At 44.1% G+C, this 18612-nt stretch overlaps 1 protein-coding gene across 1 annotated transcript; it reads left to right on the top strand.

The window, feature by feature from the left end:
- Nucleotides 1-613: 613 nt before the first annotated feature.
- Nucleotides 614-16255, top strand: lum (lumican). The gene is made up of 3 exons (XM_070901525.1): nt 614-780; nt 11631-12518; nt 14807-16255. Exons 2-3 carry the CDS (start codon nt 11651-11653, stop codon nt 14962-14964), a joined length of 1026 nt encoding a protein of 341 aa, XP_070757626.1. The 5' UTR covers nt 614-780; nt 11631-11650; the 3' UTR covers nt 14965-16255.
- The last annotated feature ends 2357 nt before the right edge of the window (nt 16256-18612 follow it).

The following is an 18612-nucleotide window of genomic DNA, read 5'->3' as shown; positions in this document are numbered from 1 at the left end:
GCATGCACCATTAGTTGTACTTTTCCCAAAAAAGTAATTGAATCAAAATGGGAAGCTTGCTGATATGACAATATGCAAATAGCAGTTTAAAAAAAATCCTTCTTGTCCCATGGTCTTATCTACAGCTTCTCTTCCTCCTCCTCTCACAGGGTCCTGGGTTCACTCTCACTCTCACTGTAGTTGTAGCAGCACTAACAAAGGTTTAACAATCACACTACACATTACCAGTTCAACTATTTTAATTGTGCACTTTAAACAAATGCCCACTCCAAAATAAATTTTTTTCCAGTGCCCCCTTTTTTGGGTTTATTTTTGAGGGCACCAACACACAAATTATACAAGTGCCCCTGGCTAAAGGAAGGGGGCAATAAAACCGGCAAATTAAACAAATTAAACTTTAAAATTAAATGGTCAAATTAAAATGTGGTTGCCGGGGGGGGTGATGATGCACTCCAGTCCCTCCAGCGCCCACCTCGCGCAGAAGGGTCTTATCTGCATCGTAGCTGCAGCCCTCCACCTGCATGTAGTTACTGACTCCATGTTCAGTGTTATTTAGCATTCCAGGCCAGCCCTAACCCAGAGTGATGACACAGCAGCCTTATAGTGGAGGGGTGTCTCCCTCTCCCACTGTTGCTGTCAGTGCTGTGCTACAGAAGTCTGGCAGCCTCCTCTTTCTCCAGAGACCAGTACACAGCACTTAATATTTGAATCTTGTCCTCTTTTTCTTTTCTTATGTTGTTCATTCTTTGGAATTAAGAAACACAAGGCGTCAAGCAAAAGGTAGGCGCATGGCTTTCCGCTTTTAGCTTAACATATTGCAGCTTCAGTGACTTGTAAAAGTATGCGGAGGTAATCTGCTTGTCGTTTCTTTCTTTCCAAAACTACCTTCAGAAAATGTTCTTGTGTAGAAAGTAGTTGGAACATTGCTTTTTAACCCTTGAAAGACAATATAGTAATACATACATTGCAGCTAATATATGTAGGATCACAATCGATAAGTGTATTCACAAATTTGAGAATATACTGTGTGCTTGTGTACATTTTTTTTGTAGTCTGGTGGATAATGTTGAACATGGTAAATCTATAGTCTATTACAAGATGTGTAAAGACCGTCGTATGTTTATGATCAAGATACATTAGAGCTTCAGCTATTATTGCAAGTAGACCAGACACAGAGCATCAACTCATAAAGCAAGAACTTAACTGCTTGCCGCACCGCGCTGTCTACAATGAACTATGCAAGTCAATGATATCGGCTAGAGAAGCAACTATCATTGTCGGAAGACACATTAGATTTAATGCAGAAATAATCTCCCGACAGTGTAGGATAACAGTATAATTTTATTAGCCAAACTAAATGGAGACAAAAGTAAAACAGAGCCCTGGTCTGTACATTCCAGTGGATGGATATCTGCTCTATTCATTCAAAGTAAGCCAGATTCATGTTCAAAAGATTCTGTTTAACAGTCTGAGTCTGATAGGAAACACAAGAGGTAATGCAGGTTGCTGTGTTCTGTGGAATGTTAGTTGTCTGACCAGCTCGTGCTCTGGGTTTATTGTGATCTCTATTCGTTGAACGATTAGTTCTACAAGTGCATAACGTTCTTGGCTCGAGACTAAAGCTGAAGTCATCTGTTGCTAATTATGATGAAAGTTGAGGCGCAGAATGCCAGAGTTGTGTTTTGTCAGAATTGCCTTTGAGGACTTCAATCTCTGACCATTGGGGTCTGGTCAAATTCATGGGAACTGCTCTCAGTAGAAACTTGCTTTTAAGGAGCTCTGATCAGAGAGTGGTCTGCGGGAGGGAGTGGGCTTTCCTTCACTATTCACTTGCCCGTTTGCAATAGAAATGTAATTCCTCCGCCGAACGTCAACAATTTACTTCAAAGTTCATGGAGTGCAAATGAAGCGAAAGGACACGGAGGATTTAAAATGAAGCTTTTTACTGTTGGCCAGTCTGAACTTTGTCTACCAGACATGTTCCAATAATCACAACCGCTCACCCCTCCCAATGAGTAAAACTCAAGTGTGTTCCCCAAACCACTAATCACCCAGTTGGTGCTTTAAGTAGCTGTAAATTAATGTTCTCCTGCAGAATTGACCATCATTGGCTCAGAGAAAATGACCCCACACCAAGTAAATAAGGCACCACTTACTGAGGTGGGGAACCCTTATTCAAAGACATCTTTTTGTTTCAGTCTTCACTCTGGGATGTGGGGAGGGGTTTCGCAGCCAAGGCTGGAACGCTCAACATTTATGCAATTTTGTCGTTTCTTGACAGCAGATTGTCTCGGTGCTGTTTGCAAATAAGTGATGCCTTATTTACTTGGTGTGGGGTCATTTTCTCTGAGCCAATGATGGTCAATTCTGCAGAAGAACATTAATTTACAGCTACTTAAAGCACCAACTGGGTGATTAGTGGTTTGGGGACACTTTTGAGTTTTACTCATTGGGAGGGGTGAGAGGTTAGTTAATTTGTCCACCGTGGAAACACCATAACAGAAGCAGGCCGTTTTGCTCATCGTGTCTTCAAATCTTTGGGAACTAAGGGAATCAAGGGATATGGGGACAGTGCAGGAAAGTGGAGTTAAGATCAAAGATCAGCCATGATCTTATTGAATGGCAGAGCAGGCTCGAGGGGCCGAATGGCCGACTCCTGCTCTTATGTTCTTATGCCAGTAGCAGTGTTCTGCTGCTCATGGGCCTCCTAGTCTGATCCCACTCTCCTCTTCACTCCACACACCCTTTTAATAACCCCTCCCCCCTTTGTCTTTAAGAAATAATTGGCAGAATTTGCTTCAGCAACCATTTGTGATAGTGTTTGACATCCTCTGTGTAAAGACTTTGCCGCTGTAACCATGGCAGAGTGGGATATGATTCCTGCTGGTGACCCGAGTGTTTGACCCAGCGGAGCTCCCAAGGTCAGGGAATTTGCATAATGGTGGCTCTTGGGCACATAGGAACAGGAAGAGGCCATTCAGTCACTCCCAACTCTGCCATTCAATTAGATCTTGGCAGATGTACACCCCAATCCATTTGCCGGCCTTTGATCCATGTCCCTCGTTTCCCACATTACAACAACGACTACACTCCGAAAGTACTTCATTGGCTGTAAAGCGCACTGGTGATCGTGAAAGGTGCTATATAAATGCAAGTCTTTCTTTCTTTACCCTTGCCGTAAAAAAATTTATCGAATGAGCCCCGCCCCATTTCCCGCTCCTCCCAATCCCTACATATCCCTAGTTTGCATTCTGAGGGACCTGGATGTCCTTGTAAATGAATCACAGAAAGCTAATGTGCAGATACAGCAAGCAATTATATAGAAACATAGAAAATAGGTGCAGGAGTAGGCCATTTGGCCCTTCGAGCCTGCACCACCATTCAATAAGATCATGGCTGATCATTCCCTCAGTACCCCTTTCCTGCTTTCTCTCCATACCCTTGATCCTTTTAGCCGTAAGGGCCATATCTAACTCCCTCTTGATGTCAGTTCATTGGATATATTCAACAACTCTCTGCGGCAGGGAATTCCACAGGTTCACAACTCTGAGTGAAGAAGTTTCTCCTCATCTCAGTCCTAAATGGCCTACCCCTTATCCTAAGACTGTGTCCCCTGGTTCTGGACTTCCCCAACATCGGGAACATTCTACCCGCATCTAACCTGTCCCATCCCGTCAGAATCTTATGTTTCTAATGAGATACCCTCTCATCCTTCTAAACTCCAATGTATAAAGGCCCAGTTGATCCAGTCTCTCCTCATATGTCAGTCCAGCCATCCCAGGAATCAATCTGGTGAACCTTCGCTGTACACCCTCAATAACAAGAACGTCCTTCCTCAGGTTAGGAGACCAAAACTGAACACAATATTCCAGGTGAGGCCTCACCAAGGCCCTGTACAACTGCAGTAAGATCTCCCTGCTCCTATATTCAAATCCCCTAGCTATGAAGGCCAACATGCCATTTGCGTTCTTCACCGCCTGCTGTACCTGTATGCCAACTTTCAATGACTGATGAACCATAACACCCAGGTCTCGTTGCACCTCCCCTTTTCCTAATCTGCCACCATTCAGATAATATTCTGCCTTCGTGTTTTTGCCCCAAAGTGGATAACCTCACATTTATCCACGTTATACTGCATCTGCCATGTTTTCGCCCACTCGCCTAACTTGTCCAAGTCACCCTGCAGCCTCTTAGTGTCCCCCTCACAGCTCACACCGCCACCCAGTTTAGTGTCATCTGCAAACTTGGAGATATTACACCCAATTCCTTCATCTAAATCATTGATGTATATTGTAAAGAGCTGGGGTCCCAGCACTGAGCCCTGCGGCACTCCATTAGTCACTGCGTGCCACTCTGAAAAGGACCCGTTTATCCTGACTCTCTGATTCCTGTCTGCCAACCAATTCTCTATCCACATCAGTATATTACCCCCCAATACCATGTGCTTTGATTTTGTGTGGGATCTTGTCAAAAGCCTTTTGAAAGTCCAAATACACCACATTCACTGGTTCTCCCTTGTCCACTCTACTAGTTACATCCTCAAAAAATTCCAGAAGATTTGTCAAGCATGATTTCCCTTTCATAAATCCATGCTGACTTGGACCAATCCTGTCACTGCTTTACAAATGCGCTGCTATTTCATCCTTAATAATTGATTCCAACATTTTCCCCACTACTCATGTCAGGCTAACCGGTCTATAATTACCTGTTTTCTCTCTCCCTCCCTTTTTAAAAAGTGGTGTTACATTAGCTACCCTCAGTCCATAGGGACTGATCCAGAGTCAATAGACTGTTGGAAAATGATCACCGATGCATCCACTATTTCTAGGGCCACTTCCTTAAATACTCTGGGATGCACCCCAATCAGGCCCTGGGGATTTATCAGCCTTCAATAAAGCAAATGGTATGTCAGCTTTTGCTACAAAGATATTGGAGTATAAGAGTAAAGACGTCTTACTACAGTTATACAGGGCCCTGGTGAGACCACACCTGGAGTATTGTGTACAGTTCTGATCTCCTTACCTAAGGAAAGATATACTTGCCTTAGAGGGAGTGCAACGAAAGTTCACTAGACTGATTCCTGGAATGGGGGGATTGCCCTATGAGGTGAGATTGAGTAGACTAGGCCTATGTTCCCTGGAGTTTAGAAGAATGAGAGGTGATCTATTTGAAACATGGAAAATTCTTAAAGGGCTTGACAGGGTTAATGCTGAGGAAATGTTTCCCCCAGCTGGGGTATCTAAAAGATGGGGTTACAGTCACAGAATAAGGAGTAGGCCATTTAGGACTCGGATGAGGAGAAACTTCTTCACTCGGGTTGTGAATCTTTGGAATTTTCTACCCCAGAGGGCTGTGGATTCTCAGTCGTTGAGTATATTCAAGACAGAGATTGATAAATGTTTGGGTACTACAGGAATTATGGGGTTAGTGCGGCAAGGTAGAGTTGAGGTGGAAGATCAGCCATGACCTTGATCTTGCGGGAGCAGGCTCGAGGGACCAAATGGCCTAGTCCTACTCTGGGGCAAGGAGGGGAAGGTCTGGTAGAAGAATAAAATAAAATGACATATTGGTCCCTTTTCAGGAAGGCCAGAGGTTAAATGTCTTCTGAGTGTCCCAGGCCAAGGATTGTCCTTTTTCGGGTCCAACTTCCGCCCAAAGGAAGGTACGCCATGCCTGAGTCTTGCACTGGGGTACAGCAGGCAGACTAGTGGCAATTCTGGTGGATGTAATGTATTTGCGTCATGGGTCTTTTGCTTAAGAATTTATAGCAACATATTGCTATTAAGAACTAGTTGGTTTATTAACAAAGGTTCAACAATCACACTACACATTACCGGTTCATCCACCAGGCTCACAACTGCATACCTCATCGTGGATGACCTAGACCCAACTGACTGGGGTTTTATTGAGTCTTGTGAACATCACATAACCTGGCTAAGCCACTCAATGCAACAGTTCGACAAACCTGTGAGCATAATGTTCACCCGCGCCCCATCCCCACAATCTAATGGAGACCGGTTTCCCCCCTTTTACTAAACCAGGCCACAAGCAGACAGGTGTAACCGCTGCCCACTCCCCTCCCCCTCCTTCTGGGTGGAGACCTGCCGTTAATTGTGTCCCACCTTATTTTTCTCCCCTCCCAGTCCCCAGCCTAACTCCATCATGCCAACAGTCTGCCCAATCCCGGGCGGGGGGGCGGGGGGTACCATTTCTTCTCCCCTTGCCTTTCAGTTTTCTAAGGCTGTCAATGACCATAAGGGGATGTTTTCATCGCAGGCGCAGCTCCGAGAACATAAGGAATAGGAGCAGGAGTCTGCCATTCGGCCCCTCGAGCCTGCTCCGCCATTCAATAAAATCACAGCTGATCTGAGCTTAGTCTCAGCTCCATTTCCCTGCCCGCTCCCCATAACCCTTTGGACTCCCCGATCGTTCAAAAATCTGTTTCTCAGCCTTGAATATATTCAATGACCCAGCCTCCACAGCTCTCTGGGGTAGAGAATTCCAAAGATTCACAACTCTGAGAGAAGAAATTCCTCCTCATCTCGATTTTAAATGGACAAAACCTTATTCTGAAACTATGCCCCCTAGTTCTAGATTCCCCCATGAACGGAAACATCGTTTCTGTATCTACCCTGTCAAGCTCCCTCGATCACCTCTCAGTCTTCTAAACGTCAATGAGTATAGGCCCAACCTGCTCAACTTTTCTTCATAAGACAACCCCTCGGGAATCAACCTAGTGAACCTTCTCTGAACTGCCTTAAATAAGGAGACCCAAACTGTACACAGTACTCCAGGTGTGGTCTCGCCACCAATTGTAGCAGGACTTCCCTACTTTTATACACCATCACCATTGCAATAAAGGCCAACATTCCATTTGCCTTCCTAACTTTTTGTGTTTCATGAGGCAGGAGTGCATGATGGGAAACACAAACAGCTGGACCAGGTGTGTTGTGGGAAAAATAAAGAAAATGGATGGCACCAAATCAATCGCTAACAACAATCAAACAATCCTCCTTCTGAACAAAACGTTCATTTTGTGTTTGTAATGTATTTGCTTCATGGGTTCTTTGCTTAAGAATTCATAGCAACACATTGCTATTAAGAACTAGTTGGTTTATTAGCAAAAGTTTAACAATCACACGACACATTACCAGTTCATCCAACAGGCTCACAACCACCTGCCCCATTGTGGATCCCCCGAACCCAACTGGCTGGGGTTTTATTGAATCTTATGAACATCACGTGACTAGCTAAGCCACTCCCAACTCAACAGCTTTACAAACCTGTGAGCATCCTCATCGGGGCATACATGTTGATTTGCTGAAATAATGTACATACGTCTTTGATAAAAGTCTAACATGGCCAGCTGGCATTTTGGCAAGTTAACAAAAAAACGATGAGTTATGAAATGTTCATGTTTTGTAGTGGAAGGTGTCCAGAAGTGTTGGCACACTGTGGTGTACAAAGAACTCTGAGTGTACGACACTGAGAAATAAGGCTCTTCTGACAGAACTAAAGGAACAGTAACACTCATTAAAAATGGCCTCCTTGTCAAACACAGACCCTCATCAGTTTTGTTGTAAAATTTGTTGGCCAACTATTGTAGTCCCGGTTGAAATGACAAGTTTTTTTTCCCTCTCGGGGAATTTCATAAACATGCTAATTGTGATCCTGCATATATATTGACTGTCATTGTAACCCAATGTGATGTACCACAGGTTGCTACATTCAGTTTGACACCGAATGATTTTCTGACCTCAACGCAGACACTGGGAGGAAGCAATATGAGCAGGGGCTAAGACCATCCCAACAGAGCTCCTATCCAGCATAAGTTGGAGAGGGGCGATGGGCATTTCTGGGTGACTCAGTATAGTTATGAGCCACACGTACAAAAAAATAAATAAAGACTTGGATTTATATAGCGCCTTTCATGACCACCGGGTGCCTAAAAGCGCTTTACAGCCAATGAAGTACTTTCGAAGTGTAGTCACTGTCGTAATGTGGGAAACGCAGCAGCCAATTTGCGCACAGCAAGCTCCCACAAACAGCAATGCGATAATGACCAGATAATCGTTTTTTGTTATGTTGAATGAGGGATAAATATTGGCCAGGACACCGGGGAGAATTCAGCCTTTTCTTCTTCGCAATAGTGCCGTGGTATCTTCTACATCCACCTGAGAGAGCAGACAGGGCCTCGGTTTAACATCTCATCCGAAAGACAGCATCTCCGACAGTGCAGCGCTCCCTCAGCACTGCACTGGGAGTGTCAGCCTAGATTATTTTGTGCTCAAGTCCAATTGGGACTTGAACCCATAGCCTTCTGATTCAGAGGCGAGAGTGCTGCCCACTGAGCCACAGCTGACACTAACTGACATGAATATTTCATCATGACTAAACCATGAAATTAATTCACTACTTGTTATATAAAACTGTGTCGAATATTGCCCTTCAGATATATCATCATTTCAGCATATACATGTTCATGTTTCTCACTGTACAGGTAACCATGTTTAGATGATGATCCTCACAAGCCTTTTGCAGTCCAGCTCAACACTGGGCCTATCCAGCAGTCATGCACACGCACTGCCAATGGCAGTCTATGGAGGAGAATGTTCAGGAGCCTACATTATCCTCAATGTCCTCTTGGCTGGCATTGGAAAATGGACCAGTATCGAATCTGGCCTGGTTTGCTGAGTAGATTGGGCCTATACTCTCAAGTTTGAGAGGTGATCCCATTGAAACATTTAAGATTCTGAGGGTAGATGCAGGGAGGATGTTTCCCCCGGGCTGGGGAGTCTAGAACCGGGGGGCATAGTCTCAGGATAAATGGTCGGCCATTTAGGACTGAGATGAGGAGGAATTTCTTCACTCGAGGGTGGTGAATCTTTGGAATTCTCTGCCCCAGAGGGCTGTGGATGCTCAGTCGTTGAGTATATTCAAGGCTGAGATCGATAGATTTTTGGGCTCTTGGGGAATCGAGGGATATGGGGATCGGGCGGGAAAGTGGGGTTGAGGTCGAAGATCAGCCGTGATCTTATTGAATGGCGGAGCAGGCTCGAGGGGCCGAATGGCCGACTCCTAATTCTTACGTTTTTAATGTTCTTAATTAAACCAGCATTCTGCCTAAATATACAAAAATAACTCGACCAATAAGAAACACAAAAAATCCAAACATTCATTTGCAAAATATGGGCTAACTTTTCATTTTCTCCACTCCTGGCTCAGAGCTTGGCACAGCAGGAGTTGAGTTTTGGAAATTCAGGTGCCTGCTCCTTATGCTTTTCCAGCCATTATTAATATAGCAGTGACAATCCGAGCTTCGTGCTGATTATAGTTCAAGCTGTCCTACTAGACCACATTGAGAATCACCCCTCATCAATTTTAAGAAGCAAGTCTCGGCCCAGTGTCTGCTTTTTAAGTTTCAAAAAATAACTGGTGCCTCGCAACCACTCAGTGATATGAATCCGTTAATTCTCCACTAATACGAACATAAGAAATAGGAGCAGGAGTCGGCTATTCAGCCCCTCGCGCCACTCCACTTGCCAGCCCTATCACTTGATTCCTTTTGTGTCCAAAAGTTGCAACTCACTGAAATTTATTTCTGGAAACTTCTTGATCTCTCTCTGTGGGACCTGTTAGAAAGTCAGTCTGTGTCAGCCACGGCTCAGAGTGTAGCACTCTGAATTAGAAGGTTGTGGGTTCAAGTCCCACTCCAGACACTTGAGCACAAATAACTAGGCTTGCACTGCAGTGCTGAGGGAGTGCTGCACTGTCTTTTGGATGAGACGTTAAACCGAGGCCCCATCTGCTCTCTCGGGTGGACGTAAAAGATCCCACGGCACGATTTCAAAGAAGAGCAGGGGAGTTAGCCCTGGGGCCAACATCAATCCCGCAATCAATATCACTGCTATAATCTGTGTGTTTCCATAAACCAGTTGTTTTTTTCCCTCCACACCCAAATACCTAATTCCTGGTTCACCAGGTTCTGAGCCAATGGTGCTAAGGACAACCCACTATGTTATGAGTAAGGGGCCGAATGGCTTACTCCTGCTCTTATCCGTCTGTTCGTCTTAGTGGGGAATTAACTGATTCGTTTCACTCATAACAGTGTGGAACAAATGCGATGGTTTTCAGGGTGTGGGGAGCTTTGGGATGTCCTGAAGTTGTGAAAGAAGCTATAGAAATGCAAGTTTGTTCTTTCTATTTTATTGGAGTTTTGTCAGTAACAGAATATTCACCATCTCAGCTATCCAACAGCACAATTTTTTATTTTTTATTTATTTGTTCACGGGATGTGGGTGTTGCTGGCAAGGCCGGCATTTATTGCCCATCCCTAATTGTCCCTTGAGAAGGAGGTGGTGAGCTGCCTTCTTGAGCCACTGCAGTCCGTGTGGTGAAGGTGCTCCCACAGTGCTGATTTTGTCGTAGCGGTTTGGTACAACTGAGTATCTCGCTGGGCCATTTCAGAGGGCCATTTCAGAGTTAACCACATTGCTGTGGGTCTGGAGTCACACATAGGCCAGACCGGGTAAAGGCAGCAGATTTCCTTCCCTGAAGGACATTATTGAACCAGATGGGTTTTTACAACAATTCGGTGGTGTCATGGTCACCATTACTGATACTAGCTATTTAATTAACTCATTTAAATTCCCCAGCTGCCATGGCTGGATTTGAACTCATATCTCTGGGTCATTAGTCCAGGTTCCTGGATTACGAGTCCAGTAACATAACCACTATGCTACCGTTCCCAGTTGACTGTCCTTTCATTAGTTTTGTGGCTACTTGACAGTCGATAAACCATAGAATCCTATCCTATATTCTCAGTTGCCACACTCATTTTTGTATTCAGTATCATTGATTCAATCACGCAATACTTTCCAGAACTCCTCATCGGCAGTCCCTCGAATCGAGGATGACTTGCTTCCATGTCAAGAAGTTCCAGGTGTTTCAGTGCAGGACCTAATATTCCAGGTCCCGAACTCTATGTTGAAGGGTGGAAGATGCCTGTGTGTGGATTTTTTTAACGTGGGGTGACCGTTGCACACCAGCCACCACACGGGCTCGACAGAGCGAGGTCTTGGTCCAGTGGCAAGGATTACCCAGGATGACTGGAGACCTGCTCTGCTGCACGGACCGAGCGCGCACACATATCGCAGTGTGGGCTGGGCCCGTGCTGCCCCTGGGCCCTTGCCTCTCCTGGGCCCCGGTCACCTCCCTCTACAATCTCTCGCCGCTCCTTCGCCCCGACCTCGCTGCTCCAGCTGTACCTGCCCATGCCCCAATCACCGACCTGGACCTTGGTGACGTCCCTGTTCACTGCCGTTGCTCTCCTGCTCCAGCACGTGCTGCTCCCTGGAGGGGTATGCTGCCATGCTGCTCCTTCCGCTCCCTGGCCTGCTCTAATAGTTCCAGAACTAGACATCCAGGGATAGCATTTGAGCTGGTTCAGCAAACCCTTCGCCTTGTAACCAAGCAGCTGAATCTTGATGCTGGTTGTGGTATCGCATTTAAAATCCAAAATACTTTGTTGAATATTGAGAATTCAAGTGCACAAATAAAATATATCACTGTCACTTTGAGATGTGAGTAATAATTCCATGCCTGCTTTATTCTATGTTCTTTACATACAGCACTACCATACATTCCTGAGATGAAGCTCGTTCACCTTCCTATATTCGCTTTGCTGGTCAGTAACATACTTTGTCAGTATGACTACGGACCATATTATTATGAACCAGCAAATTTGGTGGTCCCAACGTATCCAGTTTGTTCTGTGGAATGTGAATGCCCCATATACATCCCTAGTGCCATGTATTGTAACCACCGCAAGCTGAAGGCAATCCCAATGGTGCCGGCACAGATCAAGTATCTTTACCTCCAGAACAACCAGCTCACCGGCATTCCCAGTGGGGTGTTTGATAATGCCACTAGTCTCCTGTGGTTGGTCCTCGATAACAATCAAATTACTAGCGACAATGTGGGCAAGAATGCATTCTCCAAGCTAAAAACCCTGCAGAGGTTGTACATAAACGGCAACAATCTGACCGATGTTGTTCGCTCCCTTCCAAAGTCATTGGTGGAACTAAAACTATCGATGAACAAGATCTCGAAGATTGGCAACAGCTTAAAGGGCCTTGAAAACTTGACCACACTTCTGCTCCACGACAACAACTTGAATGATGTTGGTGGGGCCATGAGTGGTCTGAAGTCCCTCTCCTACCTTGACTTGAGCACTAATAAATTGACCAAACTTCCCGATGATCTTCCAGCCGCCGTGATGACGTTCTACATCGATCACAACAGCATCAGCAGCATCCCCAAGGACTATTTTAGCAAAATGGCCATTCTGCAACACCTGCGCATGTCAAACAATAAACTAACGGATGAAGGCATTTCCGACAAAGTCTTCAACATTACCTCGCTTCTTGAGTTGGATCTTGCGTTCAACAAGTTGAAGAGCATCCCAGTCGTTAACGAAAACCTGGAAAATCTCTACCTGCAGGCGAATCAAATCGAAAGTAAGTTGGACGTCGCAATTCCAATAAAAACTAATAAACATTGGGGGGGGGGGGTGTATTTGGGGTAAGTCTGTAATTGGAAGATTTTGGAAGGATGAATGGGACACTTTTCCAAATTGCATTCGCTGTGAGTGCCTTTCCTCAGTGCCAAAGGTAGGACTGTCCCTGAGAGGAAATCACAGCATTAGATTATTGGATTTTGCAACCTCTTCTTTGGAAGTCTTCAAGCCCTGATTGAAGTTGTTCCAGGTAAAGTGCTCACTAGGTCAGGGAGTTTGGATATCTCAAGCCGTGTTTAAAAATGAGCAATTTAGGAGTGAGCTGGGAAGTCGGGGGGGAGGGGGGGAATGGATTCACCCCATATAGAAACATTTGGGAATTAAGGGATTATGGGGATAGTGCGGGAAGATGGCGTTGAAGTAGAAGATCAGCCACGATCTTATTGAGCAGGCTTGAGGGGCCGAATGGCCTACACCTGCTCCTATTATGTTCTTAAGTAAAAGACTTCAAAAATGTGTAGCAGCGGAATGCAACTGATACAGAGAGCAGAAGTGAGTTCAAAGGCAAGTGGGTGTATTTAAGAACATAAGAAATAGGATCAGGAGTCGGCCATTCGGCCCCTCGAGCCTGCTCCGCCATTCAATAAGATCATGGCTGATCTGATCATGGACTCAGCTCCACTTCCCTGCCCGCTCCCCATAACTTTTTATTCCCTTTATCGCTCAAAAATCTATCTCCGCCTTAAATATATTCAATGACCCAGCCTCCACAGCTCTCTGGGGCAGAGAATTCCAAAGATTTGCAAAGGTTCTGACCTTCCCCAATATCGGGAACATTCTTCCTGCATCTAACCTGTCCAGTCCCGTCAGAATTTTATATGTTTCTGTGAGATCCCCTCTCATCCTTCTAAATTCCAGTGAGTATAAGTCTAGTCGATCCAGTCTTTCTTCATATGTCAGTTCTGCCATCCCGGGAATCAGTCTGGTGAACCTTCGCTGCACTCCCTCAATAGCAAGAACGTCCTTCCTCAGATTAGGAGACCAAAACCACGCACAATACTCAAGGTGTGGTCTCACCATGTTCCTGTACAACTGCAGTAAGACCTTCCTGCTCCTATACTCAAATCCTCTCGCTATGAAGGCCAGCATGCCATTTGCTTTCTTTACTGCCTGCTGTATCTGCATGCCTACCTTCAGTGATTGATGTACCATGACACCCAGGTCTCGTTGCAACTCCCCTTATACTAATCTGTTACCATTCAGAAGATAATCTGCCTTCCTGTTTTTGCCACCAAAGTGGATAACCTCACATTTATCCAGATTATACTGCACCTGCCATTCATTTGCCCACTCACCTAACCTGTCCAAGTCACCCTGCAGCCTCTTAGTGTCCTCCTCACAGCTCACACTGCCACCCAGCTTAATGTCATCTGCAAACTTGGAAATATTATATTCAATTCCTTTTTCTAAATCATTAATGTATATTGTAAATAGCTGGGGTCCCAGCACTGAACCTTGCTGTTTATGATTAATACATAGTACATTGGGCAACATAATAATTGTTCTAGTTTAAGGCCCTGCCACCACAAGACAAGTAATAAGATCTTGACAGGATCTGGCAGAAGTGCTCTAGTCATACTCCTACCTCTGTCACTTCCTCACCCGCTAAGATCTCTGCGCTCCTCCAATTCTGGCCTCTTGCCCATTCCCGATTTTCATCGCTCCACCATTGGCGGCTGTGCTTTCAGCTGCCTGGGCCCTAATCTTTGAAATTTTCTCCCGAAACCTTTCCACCTCTCTACCTCCACCTTTAAGGTGCTCCAAAAAAAACCTACTGCATTGACCAAGCTTTTGGTCATCTGTCCCAATATCTCCTTATGAGGCTCCAAGCTAAATTTTGTTTGATCGCTTCTGTGAAGCACCGTGGGACATTTTACTGTGTTAAAGGCGCTAGATAAATGCTAGTTGTTGTTGTAGAAAGTTACTTGGACTCAAGTTCTCAAGATTTAGTATTACTGCCATCTGAATCTCGTGATATTCTTAAATGCCTGCCTTTGCGGATTATTCTGTGTTTCAAACTGATCTCCAGTATCGTAGAAAGTGGAGGACTATTTAAGGCCTAGCAGCATGCTGCATGTTATTTCCCAAATTAAATAAGGCCCAAATGTGTAAAACCCTAAATCTGAGATATCCTGCACACCTTTACAACGCGGCCGTGTAGGTTTTGACTTTCGGGTGTCATCGGTATTTTTCGGGCCGTCACTCACCCTCTGAATTTTCATTTCACAGAATTCACCCTGAGTAGCTTCTGCCGTGTCACTGGCCCTGAGGATTTCTCCAGGATCAGGTACCTGCGTCTGGATGCCAATAGGATCACTCGAGCTGATTTGCCCTTCGACATGATACAATGTCTGCGCATGGCTGGGGACATAACTCTCGATTTTTGATTTACACCCATCTGATTGGGAAGACTCTGGTTTCCAAGTTAGATTTGTTCACTTATTAACACACCATATAGTGCAACCTAACACCTTAAATCTTATATCTTCACATAATCATAACTTTTCTACTAAATGTTCAACCAGTTAAATAAAAACCGACAGAATAACTGAAAACAAAGTTACGTTACAGTAAGTGTAGGATAAGTAAAGACATAAAGCTGTGCAATGAGGCAACAAGGTATTATTCTTTCACAGGGGAAAACATTTCAGCATTGTTATTTTTTGGAGTAATACATTTGATTCGACTACCTGCTGTACACATATTGAGTAACAGTTGAATAAAGATTGTGGTTAGAACTTTCGAAAGAGGACAATTCAACCAATGCACTCGAGCGCAATGCTAAAATTAAATCAAATCACTTCTTCATTCTGTGTGTATATCAATTGTCTCTCTCTCATGTAGAGTTCTCTTCTGTTCTGTTTATTATACTGGGATACATATATTAGACGTGATAAATTGGAACTCTTCTTTGATTTTTAAAGATTTAGCATTTTTTTTATAACAAGTATTTTTGTCTGCAAACCTTTCTTTCAAACTATAGATTTCAGATAAACCCTAACCAAAATATGTTTTTCAAAAATCCGATAGCATTGCCATGTGACATCGAAGTAACTTATACTGAAACAAATAGTTCCTGCTCTATCCATAGTTACCGTATTATGGATTTTAAAGACCAGGATTGGGAAAAAGAATCCATTAGAATGTGTAGGATTTGGGAGAAGACCAGTTTGACCGGGTTTAGCAATTTAATTCTTGTACAGAAGTATTATGGAGTAAAGGTAAACAGTAATATTATTTTATTAACCAAATGAGTGGCTTTCTTTCAATAATTTGTAGTCTTGCTTATATTTCTTCGGATTAAAAAGATGACAGTTTCTGAACTGTTTGATTAATTTTCCATAGGTACAATTCAATATTTTAGCATTATATGTTGTAAATCATGCATGACATATATGCAAGTTCCTTTAATAGCTTGTATGCAACTTTGGGTTATCATACAGGAAATAAAGCATGGTTAATTAAGTTTCAGTGCTTATGGCTGTCTTTGATTTATCTGTTGTGTCTTCTGTTTAGTTCACAGTCTTGAACCTGCGAGAATGACGTTAGCATGTGACCACCACTGGTGTCACAATCAGATATAGTACCCGGGTTGAGCATCTTGGGGCTCTGAAATCCAAGTGCTACTTCCTTGCAATGAAATGTGTCCACTTCTCAGCCAGGGGAGCATCTTTTCAACACGGAGTTTTCCACCTTTGTGTGTGGGGGTGGGGGGGAAGGGAAGGGAAGGGAGAGGGAATGGGGCAGTAACGTGACATTGCATATCTTGCACCATTACAAACAGGCACCCTCTTCGACTGGTGGAACACTGGTACGTCTGACCAACATGGTGTAGCCAAGTCTGTTCTCTGTGCTTCTCCGCTGACGTGGGACTGCACGAGATCGCTGGGTGGGATGGAAATAAACCTGAAGTTATTGAGCATGGTGTGACTGGAAGGAAAGATTTATTTTATAACTCAGCAAAAGACCACTTCCAAAAAAAATGACCTGAAAAATGTATCACTTAGCAGATGTAATAAAGTGGCTTGTATTTCTAACTTTCTAATACAAACTTTTCTCTGTCCATACATATTAATCATTAAAATATATCTTCACTTATTTTCAATTGTGTTCCTTTTTGTTTAACTAATTTTTTTTTGGGGGGGAGGGGTGGTCATTATGCATTTGTTAATATATTTAGAGAATGCTTCAATCAAATAAAGAATGTTTTGGTATATAATTAGCACTTCACAACGCAATAATGCACTTGTTTATTCAAGTATATTTTCTGTCCTTGCTTGGGATGTGCCAACACTGGTAAGGCTACAGTTGATGCCCATCAAGCTGCCGCCTTCTTGAACCACAGGTGATTGCTTTTACAACTGAGTGGCTTCTTAGGTTATTTCAAACAAAGAAAGACTTGCCTTTTATATAGCGCCTTTCATGACCACTGGACGTCTCAAAGTGCTTTACAGCCAATGAAGTACTTTTGGAGTTAGTCACTGTTGTAATGTGGGAAACACAGAAGCCAATATGCGCGCAGCAAGCTCCCATAAACAACCCTGTGATAATGACCAGATAATCTATTTTAGTGATGTTGATTGAGGGATAAATATTGGTCCCAGGACACCGGGGAGAACTCCCCTGCTCTTCTTTGAAATAGTGCCATGGGATCTTTTGTGTCCACCTGAGAACAGACAGGGCCTCAGTTTAATATCTCATCTGAAAGACGGCACCTCCGACAGTGCAGCACTCCCTCAGCACTGGATTTTTTTTTTTAATGTGCTCAAGTTCCTGGAATGGGACTTAAACCCACAAATTTCTGACTCGTAGGCGAGTGTGCTCACACACTGAGCCACGGCTGACATTGACAAGCCCAGCACATAGCATGGACTAGACTACAAGTTCCTGAAGGATATCATTGAACCAGATGTGTATTTCTTGGCTATGTTATCCTGGTGCCCGTCCATAAATTGCCCCTCTAGCCTGTTGTGCCATTCGATCAGAGCATAGCTGATCTGCATCTTAACTCCATTTATCCACCTTGGTTCCTTAACCCTTCATACTTTTGCCTAATAAAAAACCAATCAATCTCAATTTTGAAATTTTCCATTGGCCCTCCACCTTTGGGGGGGGATTTCCACAACCCTTTGTGTGAGGGAGAGTTTCCTGATATCACTCCTGAACAGCCGAGCTCTAATTTTAAGGCGTGCCCTCTCTGTTCTGGACTCTTCCTCCCCCACCTACGAGGAAATAGTTTCTCTCTCTCCACCCTATCACCTCCATTAATCATCTTAAACACCTCAATTAGATCACCCCTCAATCTTGTATATTCAAGGGAATACAAGCCTAGTCTATTCATTGAGTTCAATATCACAACACACGATGGTGGGATTTGAACCCACAAGCTCTGGGTTACAGAAATAATATCATAAACACTGAGCTGCTGGCATATACCTCCAATGACTAGCATCATGCAGCTTCTCTTAAACATTTTCAGCAGTACAGACAGCGTATTACCTCAGAGCATTTTGTTAATAAATTGCTAATACTCTGAGCAGGTATCCAAATTTGTGGTCATCTGCTGCATGCAACATTACTCTGGCATCATGAGGGCCGAGTCTTTACCCCACCTGGGCAAGGAGCAGGACTAACTGACCTTGGTCATCAAGGTAGGCCAAAGGAGTTCGGACTCCACACTTTAGAGAAGAGTAGACTTGGGGGGTAATCTGATTGAGGTTTATAAGATAATGAAGGGAATAGATGGTGTTCCAGCTGATTGTTTATTTCAATTAAACAGGTTAGGCAAGACCAGGGGTCACAAATTGAAGCTGTACAAGGCTAGATCTAGGTTGGATGTCGGGAGGTGGTTCTGTTCCCAGAGTATAGTGGGTGGATGGTGAATCGCTGAATTCCTTCAAGCGAGAGCTGCCCCTGCTTCTGGCTGGGGCGGAGATCACCTCTTACAGAAGGTGGGTACTGCAGGGAATTCAAGGCCAGAGTGATCTCCTGGACTAGTTTCGATCTCCTGGATGGGAATTTCCCAGATTTTATTC

Source organism: Pristiophorus japonicus, chromosome 15 (genome assembly GCF_044704955.1).
Source record: "Pristiophorus japonicus isolate sPriJap1 chromosome 15, sPriJap1.hap1, whole genome shotgun sequence".
NCBI lineage: Eukaryota > Metazoa > Chordata > Chondrichthyes > Pristiophoridae > Pristiophorus > Pristiophorus japonicus.
The sequence above is the reverse complement of the archived record's forward strand: the minus strand, read 5'-3'. Positions and strand labels throughout refer to the sequence as shown.

Bases quoted from the DNA above. Each gene is read 5' to 3' on its own strand.
- lum (XM_070901525.1), top strand. From the start codon at position 11,651: ATGAAGCTCGTTCACCTTCCTATATTCGCTTTGCTGGTCAGTAACATA. The intron at 12,519-14,806 runs GTAAGTTGGACG...TTCATTTCACAG, and splicing joins GCAGGCGAATCAAATCGAAA to AATTCACCCTGAGTAGCTTC.